The sequence below is a fragment of the Eretmochelys imbricata genome, chromosome 4, assembly GCF_965152235.1.
Source record: "Eretmochelys imbricata isolate rEreImb1 chromosome 4, rEreImb1.hap1, whole genome shotgun sequence".
Lineage (NCBI taxonomy): Eukaryota > Metazoa > Chordata > Testudines > Cheloniidae > Eretmochelys > Eretmochelys imbricata.
This window is the reverse complement of record NC_135575.1, coordinates 145,458,885-145,468,956: the sequence shown is the minus strand read 5'-3', so window position 1 is coordinate 145,468,956 and position 10,072 is coordinate 145,458,885. Positions and strand designations below refer to the sequence as shown.

The 10,072-nt window shown below is 60.3% G+C and overlaps 1 protein-coding gene across 1 annotated transcript in view; it reads right to left on the bottom strand.

Annotated features, from left to right (window-relative positions):
* Positions 1–8,520: 8,520 nt before the first annotated feature.
* The window catches only part of TLX2 (T cell leukemia homeobox 2), a 9,746-nt gene continuing 8,194 nt past the window's right edge, over positions 8,521–10,072 (bottom strand). The window contains 1 exon segment of the mRNA XM_077814735.1: positions 8,521–8,737. Coding sequence (XP_077670861.1) covers positions 8,521–8,737 — 217 coding nt within the window.

Below are 10,072 nucleotides of genomic sequence, written 5' to 3'. Positions count from 1 at the left end.
GACTCCTTTCCCTAGGACTTTTCTATGCAACAATTCACCCCGCACAGAAATTCTGCTCTTACCCTCTTCACCAAGGGCTTGCTCTAGAGGAACACTTTCCTGAGCAACAACAGACTCTTTCTGCATCTCCCTTACATCCAGAATTACCTCTGGCCCATCCGGCGGATTCCTACACAATCCCCTTTCAGGCAAACTGACAGACTTCCTAGATAAAAGGTCAGAAGCATTCTCCTTCCCTTTGCCACACACATGTTCAGGAATCTTTTCCTTCTTGCGACAGGTTTCCACACCCTCAGCAGGTAACACAATCAAATCTCCTTCATGCTCTTCTTGTACCCTGGCTAGGATCTCACCCTGATTAGACAGAGTTGCTACACCCTTTCCCAACAACACACTAGCAACAGGCAAATACAAGCACCAGAACTGTCTGGGCTCTGGGATTTTACATAGACACTAACTGGATGCGATCTAGTTACAGCGCCATTCTCCCGAGCAGACACAAACTTAGGACCCTTCCCTTCCTGGGCTTTAGCTGAATCCAGAACCAGCTCTGAGACAACTGCACGACCCTCAACCATCACAGGCTGAAAGGCCCCTTCTGTCTGCTCCACAGACAAAGAAGAGCCAGACACACTTTCTCCTTTCCCAGACACACAGCTTGGGAGCTCATTCCCCTTGTCCCAGCACACAAGGCTGGTCACAGACAACTGCTTGGAGACGGGGTTGGTAGTTCCCTCCATAGGCAAGTCAATACCCCTGGCAGACACAGGCACGTTTCCTTCATTGTCTCAATTCTCCACCCAGCTAACAGGTGAGGTCCAGGGACACTCATCTTCCACTCTCCTCGCCTTCCCACCCTGCTGACTAGACACAGCCATCAGATCACAAGGCTGCCTAGGCTCATCCAGACTTTCCTTACCCAGCACCTTGCCACTCCCAACAGATCCCCTCCCTTGCCTGTGTCTCCCCCCACTCAGCTGGGGTCTCAGCTCCCACTGTGCTCAGCGCTGCCCTTGCTGTCCCAGTGTGGGTAGGCAACGAGCTCCCTGCTTTCCTCACTGCATCAGAGCCAGCGGGAGCCCCTTCTCCGGTGTCCAAGGGGGTAGGGAGCATCTCTCTGTCTCACCCAGCCCCAGGGGTCTGGTTACAGGCAGGCAGGTATCCTGAGCCTAGCCGCTCCTCCCTGCTGCCAGCCAGGTCATCTGCATTTTCACTGACCATTTCCCTCTCCACCAATTGCTTCCCTGGATTCAAATTCAAACCCCTGGCAGTTACCGGACCAGGGCCTGGATCCTGTCTCAAAGAGACACAGTCACCCCACAACAGGGTCTCGCAGCTGGTGTCCTGGAGAACCCCAACAACCAGCCAGCCCCACCCCTCCTGGGTCTGCACAGGGATCTGGGCCATAGGCAGGGCAAGGGGCTTTGTCCCTGGGACCCTCACCCAGCTCACACAGCCCCTCAGCATCTGAGGCTGCACCACCCAGGGCCTGACAACAGTTCTCTCTGTCCCAGGATCTCGCCATCCCAGGAATGTCTCCCCATTGACCATCACCTTCCACCCACTGTGGGGTCTGAGCCCAGGAGACTCCACGCAGACATATAGGTTGGGGTCAGGAGTGGGAGCCTGTCCACCTCACCCCCATCTGGCTGACGGAGTCTGTGGCCTTGGGACCCAGCAAGGGAGCTAGACACCGGGGCTTTTCCGCAGGGTCCCCCTGGTTCAAATCGCCAGCCTGCTCAAAGGCAGTGAGGTGGCGTCCACATCCCCCCCCTCCTTAACCAGGGGCAGCAATTTAGTCTCGAGGTTCCCTGCGGAACTGGCCCCCTGGGGTCTATCCCCACTCACCCCGGGGAGGTCCCCTAGGCCTCTCCGCCCCACCACCGCCAGTTCATGCTGCTGCTGCTTCTGCAGCTCTTTCTCGGGCTCTCGCTGTCTCTCACAGTCCTCTTGCTCTCTCGCACTCAGCTCCAATCCCGTCCGTCTCCGATCCCCCGATGGGGAACCCGATCGTGAAGACCCCCGTCTGGTCGGGGACAGGAGTCTTGGGGATGCCTGGCTACCACTCCAGCTGCTCCCAGATCCTGCTATAGCCCCATTTGGGGTCAGGAATCTGTTCCTTAGAGCGGTCATCCTCCTCCAGCTGCACGATGAACTGTGCTTTGGTGAACTTTCCAATGCTCAACCCTCTCTTTCTGCACAGGGTTACAATGTCCTTCTTAAGGAGACGGTGACAAGCCATCACTCCGCTCCTCCCCAGTTGTTGTGGACTCACAGGCCTGTGTGTTCTCAGCTCTCCACGGTTTCCAGGGAAAAACCCTAGTGTGCCAGCCCTTCTTGAGGTCACCCCCTCTTTGCCAGGGTCGAGCGGCAGACTCCTCCGCCCCTTGGACCGCTCGCTGCAATCCCCTGGGGGACCCTGTTACTGCAAAAGTCCTTCTCTCTCCCAGGGCCAAGCCGCAGGCTCCTCTGCCCCTGAGACTGCTCACCACAGTCCCCAAGGGGACCCCATTACTGCACAGTCCTTCTCGCTGGTCACACACTCCCAGGGGTTAACCGCCCCCCGAAACCGCTCCTCTCTGAGCCTTCAGCACGCTTGGTCCTCGTCAATCCCCCTTCGTTTTACTGCTCCCCAGTCACTGTAGGAAGCGCCATCCACGGGGTGCAGTACATCCCACCTCTGCCACCAGTTGTCATGGAGTCCCTGGGCGATGCTCTGGAACTGCTCCCTACGAAGCCGGTTAGGATCTGGGAAAGTCTCCTTTCTGTGAGCAGACTGTCTGCAGGACACACAGCTCACACAACTTCCACCTTCCTGGGTCTGACCTCGGAGCATTCAGCATCCTCTGCCCCTCCCTGCGCTTCCCACAGTGAGTCCGCCCAGGCGGGGTCCTGGGGAAGCAAGGGGGTCCTGCCCCACAACTCCGCAGTCAGACGGGACTCTCAGCCAGTCAGTAAAACAGAGGTTTATTAGATGACAGGAACATGTTCTAACACAGAGCTTGTAGGTGCAGAGAACAGGACCTCTCAGCTGGGTCCATTTTGGGGGGCAGGGAGCCAGACAACCACGTCTGCACTTCACTCCATGTCCCCAGCCAGCCCCAAACTGAAACTCCCTCCAGCCCCCCCTCCTCTGGGCTTTGTCCCTTTCCCGGGCCAGGAGGTCACCTGATTCCTTTGTTCTCCAACCCTTTAGCTCTCACCTTGCAGGGGGGAAGGGCCCAGGCCATCAGTGGCCAGGAAACAGGGTGTCGGCCATTCTCTGTGTCCAGACTCCTGCACACACCTGCCCTCTAGGGCTCTGCAATGATCATACACCCTTATCCCACCCCCTAGATACTTAAGAATTGCCTAGGGGAAACTGAGGCACCCCCACACTATTCAAAGGAAACATTAAGAACAGTCCCGCTTCGTCACAGAATGTAACCTACTGCTTAAATCAGCTTCTGTACCAGATGACTGGAGGACAGCTAATGTGATGGCAATTTTTGAAAAAGGATCCAGAGGTGATCCTGGCAGTTACAGGCTGGTAAGCCTAACTTCAGTACCAGGCAAATTGGCTGAAACTGTAGTAAAGAATAGAATTGTCAGACACATAGATAAATATGAATTGTTGGGGAAGAATCAATATGGCTTTCGTAAAGGGAAGTCATGCCTCACCAATCTACTAGAATTATAAGGGGTCAACATGTGGACAAGGGAGATCCAGTGGATATAGCCTACCTGGACTTTCAGAAAGTCTTTGACAAGGTCCCTCACCAAAGGCTCTTAAGCAAAGTAAGCTATCATGGGACAAAGGGGAAGGTCCTCTCACATATCAGTAACTGGTTAAAAGACAGGAAACAAAGGGTAGGAATAAAAGGTCAGTTCTCAGAATGGAGAGAGGTAAATAGTGGTGTCCCCAGGGGTCTGTACTGAGCCCACTTCGATTCAATATATTCCTAAATGATCTGGAAAAAGGGGTGAACAGTGAGGTGGCAAAATTTGCAGATGATACAAAACTGCTCAAGATAGTTAAGTCCAAAGCAGACTATAAAGAGCTACAAAGGGATCTCCGTAAACTGGCAAATGGCAGATGAAATTCAATGTTGATAAATGCAAAGTAATGCACACTGGAAAACACAACCCCAGCTATACATATACAATGGTGGGGTCTAAATTAGCTGTTACCACTCAAGAAAGAGATCTTGGAGTAGGGTGACCAGACGAAACAGACAAAATATCGGGACACATGGGGGAAGAGGAAAAAAAACAAACAAACAGCGGCCGGAGCGGCCAAAGCCGCAATATCAGGACAAATGGCGTCCTGACCCCATGCATCGGTCGGGACACGGGACAAAGAACTAAAACTCGGGACAGTCCCAGTCTGGGCTCCCTATCTTGGAGACGTTGTGGAGAGTTCTCTGAAAACAGCCACTCAGTGTGCAGCGGCCATCAAAAAACTGAACAGAGTGTTAGGAACCACTAGGAAAGGGATAAATAATAAGACAAAAAATACCATGTTACCTCTATATAAATCCCTGGTACACCCACAGCTTGAATGCTGCGTGCAGATGTGGTCGTCCCATCTCAAAAAAGATATACTGGAATTGGAAAAGGTTCAGAAAAGGGCAACAAAAATGATTAGGGGTATGGAACAGCTTCCGTATGAGGAGAGATTAATAAGACTGGGACTTTTCAGCTTGGAAAAAGAGGTGACCAAGGGGGGATGTGATCGAGGTCTATAAAATCGTGAATGGCGTGGAGAAAGTGAATAAGGAAGTGTTGTTTACCCCTTTACATAACACAAGAACAAGGGGTCACCCAATGAAATTACTAGGCAGCAAGTTTAAAACAAACACAAAGAAGTATTTCTTCACACTGTGCACAGTCAATCTGCGGAGCTTGTAGCCAGAGGATGTTTTGAAGGCCAAAAGTTTCACTGGGTTCAAAAAAGAGCTAGTTAAGTCCATGGTGGATCAGTCCACCAATGACTGTTAGCCAAGCTGGTCAGGGATACAGCCCCATGCTCTGGGTGTCCCGAAATCTCTGACTGCCTGAGACGAGCACTGGACGACGGAGGATGGATAACTGGGGATAATTGCCCTGTTCTGTTCATTCCTTCTGCAGGATCTGTCATTGGCCACTGTCGGAAGACAGGACACTGGGCTGGAAGGACCATTGGTCTGACCCACTATGGCTATTCTTACATTCGTATGTTCCATGACCTAACTTTTCAACAGTCCCTTGGGGGAACCCTTCAGTGCGGCAGCCCCCCGAGGGTTCCACTCTCCTTTTGGGGCAGGCCCTGCAGCCTCCCTGGCTCCTAGACTGAGCCTCTGGGTGCCAGCAGCCCTCCTGCTGCCCCCCGAGAGCTCGGCCAGGCCTTCCCAGCTGAGAGAGACTCCTTGGCAGAGGCGTGTCCATGCTGCAGGACTCGTGCCCCCAGCCAGGATTCACAGTGACTCCCCAACAGCGTTTCCCAAACAGAGCTGGGTTCATGAGTCACCTGGCCCCAGCGTGGGCAGCCCTTGAGTCAGCGCAGAGACAGAGCGGGTAACGCAGCGTCTGGCCTGGGCAGCCCAGAGCAATTCACCAGCCCAGCTGCTGGGACTCCATTGCCAGGCTGGCTCTGACCCCCTCAGTCAGTCCCAGTAGAGAACTAGCTTCCTCCAGCCCCCAAAGCCTTCATTAATCACAGCTGGGCACATCTAGGCTTTGTTCTCCAGGCAGGACCAGGCTGAGTTCACAATCTCCTGGCTGGAGTGACCAGTAGATAAGTCACTGGACCTGGCATTGTCTCTGTGGCTCTGGTTCAATTTCAGTCTGCTCCTTAATGACTCTGCTCGTTCTACCCAGGCAGGACGGAGACACCTCCCCCCCAGCCGTGCCATGTCTCTCAGCCTGCGCAGAGAGCAAACGTAACCCTCCCCCCGACCCCTGCACTGGGGAGCCCTGCAAAGTATAGGGGGAAACTGAGGCACACAGAGGTTTCATAAAATTATTACAAAAAATTCCCACTTTTTCACACACGGGTCCCTGCGGCATGGGCACGCATCTGCCCTGGAGTCTCTCAGCTGGCCCGGCCAGGCAGAGCTCCCGGCGTGAAACAGGAGGGCTGGAGACCAGAGGATCAGTCTAGGAGGTGGGGAGGCCACGTGGCCCACCCTGAAGGAAGAGTGGGATCCCTTAGGGGTCCAGCATACAGGGGGCATAGCACATAGCCAGTGTGGGACCGTGACAGCTCTCAGTGCAGCCTGCCACTCCTCATGGCCCCAGGGCGTCTGGCTAGCTGGGCCTATGCCCCGCACACAGCAGCCCCAGACAGCAGCAGATGGTCAGCATGACGGCCGCAGCCTGCCCAAACCCAGCGCCAATCACATGGGTGGAGGAGTCAGTGCTTCGGGGTGCGGGGAGAGGTGGGAGGGGGCAAGAGGCCATTCCCATCTAGGATGAGGATGACCAGATGTGGGGGGGGGGGGGGAGCATAGGCACCTACATAAGACAAAGCCCTGAATATCGGGACTGTCCCTATAAAATCGGGACATCTGGTCACCTCATCTAGGACAGACTTTGTTCTCTGGGCCCTGCCCAGGGGTCGGGAGGAAAAAGGCAAGAGGACACCCCCGTAGTGATCCCAACTTTGCAATCTTTAAAACCAGCCACTTCAGCAGGAGTGCTGGAACCTCCCTCACTCGGCCTCTTCCCCTGAGGCCCCGCCCCTCCCCAAGGCCCCGCCCCCATTTGCTCCTCTTCCCCCTGCTCCTGTCTCTCACTGATCTCCTCCCTCCTGCCCCCTCCCGCTCTGGAGGGACTTGTCTCCGGAGCCGGGCGAGGCAGGCAGGAGGCGGCCCTGGCTGAGATGGCACGGATGCAGGTGATAACCCAGCGCCTCCGTGCTCGCAGTAACCGGACTTTGGGTGTCTGTCAGTAGATCTGACCAGGTCCCCTTTTCCACCGGACTTTCCAGTTGAAGACCAGGCACCTAGCTCCCGCCACGCCCAGGGCAAGGGCTGATCAGCCCTGATGGATGGGGAGGGAGATCAGCACGGGGAGGCCCAGGACAGAGCAGGCCGACCCCACCCCCGATCAAGCTGGGCACAAGCAAACCATGTGTCAGTCAGTTCAGCGTGAAGTCCCATCTAGGAGCAGACAGTGCAGGCCGTCCTGCGGGGCGGGGGCTCCGACGGCGGGAACAGAGATGGGGGCGGGGGGGATCAGGCTGAACATGAGCTCCCCCTGCCACGCTGCAGCCAGAAGAGCTAACGCGATCCTGGGATGTGTAAACGGGAATCTCCAGCAGCAGCAGAGAGGTGATTTTCCTTCTGTATCCGGCCCTGGGGCGGCTGCTGCTGGGATCCGGTGCCCGAAGGACGTGGCTAGATTGGAGCAGGGTCAGAGGAGATGAGAAACCTGCCCTGGAGTGACACACTCCAGGGCCTCAACGGGAAGGTTCGGGGGTGACTTGATCCCAGCCTGCACATTCTTACATGGGGAACGGAAATTTGGAAACAAAACCCTCTTCGCTCTGGTCAGACAGATCCAAGGCTGGAAGCTGAAGCCAGACTATCTGAGCCTGGAAAGAAGGTGGAATTTGTTAAGAGAGGAAAATAAGCACAGGACCCGTTTCCCTGGGGTCGTGGTGGATTCTCCATCCCTGACCAAGCTGAACTCAAGTGTGGGCGGTTCTCTGAAAGCTCTGCTCTGGCTCAAGTCAGATCCCATGTGGTTCTGCTCCAAGCCCCCGCTGCTCTCCTCATCCTCTGGCACCAGCCACTGCCTGCAGACAGGACCCCGGGCTGGATGGACATGGCGCTGCCCCAGGCTGACCCCGCAGCTCCATGCTCACTCTGTGATGAGCTGGCCCCAGGGCACCATTCACCCTCCAGCTCCCTGTGGGCCCCAGGGCAAGGCCCCCTCCCACTTCTCCCCATGGGGGGCTGTCCCCTCCATCCCTGGGCCTCAGCAGCACAGCCAGGCGGAGCTGCAAAGGCTGGGAGCCTCCAGTCCTAACAGAAAAGTGGGGGCTGGGCCTCGCTGATACTGGGGCAGCTCTGGGCAGGCCCTGAGGTGTCAGGGTGGCTGTACCCCTGGCAGTGAGGGGGGAAGGGCCACGTATTGCCCTGGAGAGCCCCAGCCAGGTACAGGGGCCCCAGCTCCCATGGGGAGGGCCCTTGCGGATGGGATCTAGGTCTCCATTAACCACAGACTTTAACCCTTTATTGGCAGTATAGGTCACTAAGTCAGCTGTAGGCAGAGCCTTTGAGTCAGTCAGCCGGGACTGGCCCGCCGGGGGTGGGGGGTGTGTCTGGGGCTCCTTGCTCCCCCGTGGGTGCTGAGGCCGGGCAGACCCCAGCCAGGGCAGGCACACAGCAGGGAGCGCACTGGCATCATGGTCCCTGGGGGCAGCAGCCCATGCCCCAGGGGTCTGCATCTGCTGCAGGCAAGGAGGGTCCGGCCTCAGCCCCAGCCACCCCGCAGCCTCCGTGGGGATGTGCAGACAGGTCTCTCCCCCCTGCTCCAAGGGGCAGCGTGGGGGCCTCACACCACTGATGCCACCCCTGAGACGGACGTGACCTTCTTGTCCTCGGCCCAGGGCTGCAGGTTCTGCAGGGCGCAGAGGGAGGAGTTGTGCATGCAGAGCGGGTCCTGCGGCAGCGGCTGGCTCAGGCTCTTCTGGAAGGCCTCCTGCTGCAGGTGCAACATCAGCCGGCTGGCCTGCTGGCGCTCGGCCTCGCGCTCCTCCGCCGTCTGCCTCCTGCGGGGCGCGGGCAGAGCCGCATGAGTGGCTGCCTGCACCTCGACCCCCCGCCCCGCCCCGGGGCGGCCCCTCAGCCACACGCCCCCGCCCCGTCCTGCCCCGGGGCGGCCCCTCAGCTACACGCCCCCGCCCCTCCCCGCCCTGCCCCGGGGCGGCCCCTCAGCTACACGCCCCCGCCCCTCCCTGCCCCACCCCGCCCCGGGGCGGCCCCTCAGCCACACGCCCCCGCCCCTCCCCGCCCCGGACTGACCCCTCAGCCACACGCCCCTGCCCCTCCCCACCCCGCCCCGGGGCGGCCCCTCAGCCACACGCCCCCGCCCCTCCCCGCCCCGGACTGACCCCTCAGCCACACGCCCCTGCCCCTCCCCACCCCGCCCCGCCCCGGGCCAGCCCCTCAGCTACACGCCCCCGCCCCTCCCCGCCCTGCCCCGGGGCGGCCCCTCAGCCACACGCCCCCGCCCCTCCCTGCCCCACCCCGCCCCGGGGCGGCCCCTCAGCTACACGCCCCCGCCCCTCCCCGCCCCGGACTGACCCCTCAGCCACACGCCCCCGCCCCTCCCCGCCCTGCCCCGGGGCGGCCCCTCAGCCACACGCCCCCGCCCCGCCCCGTCCTGCCCCGGGGCGGCCCCTCAGCCACACGCCCCCGCCCCTCCCCGCCCCACCCCGCCCCGGGGCGGCCCCTCAGCCACACGCCCCCTGCCCCACCCCACCCCGGGGCGGCCCCTCAGCCACACGCCCCCGCCCCTCCCCGCCCCGGACTGACCCCTCAGCTACACGCCCCCCGCCCCTCCCCGCCCTGCCCCGGGGCGGCCCCTCAGCTACACGCCCCCGCCCCTCCCTGCCCCGGACCGACCCCTCAGCCACACGCCCCCGCCCCTCCCCGCCCTGCCCCGGGCCGACCCCTCAGCTACACGCCCCCGCCCCTCCCCGCCCCACCCCGCCCCGGGGCGGCCCCTCAGCCACACGCCCCCGCCCCTCCCTGCCCCACCCCGCCCCGGGGCGGCCCCTCAGCTACACGCCCCTGCCCCTCCCCACCCCGCCCCGCCCCGGGCCGGCCCCTCAGCTACACGCCCCCCGCCCCTCCCTGCCCCGGGCCGGCCCCTCAGCTACACGCCCCCGCCCCTCCCTGCCCTGCCCCGGGGCGGCCCCTCAGCTACACGCCCCCGCCCCTCCCCGCCCCGGACCGACCCCTCAGCTACACGCCCCCCGCCCCTCCCTGCCCCGGACCGACCCCTCAGCTACACGCCCCCGCCCCTCCCCGCCCTGCCCCGCCCCGGGCCAGCCCCTCAGCTACACGCCCCCGCCCCTCCCTGCCCCACCCCGCCCCGGGGA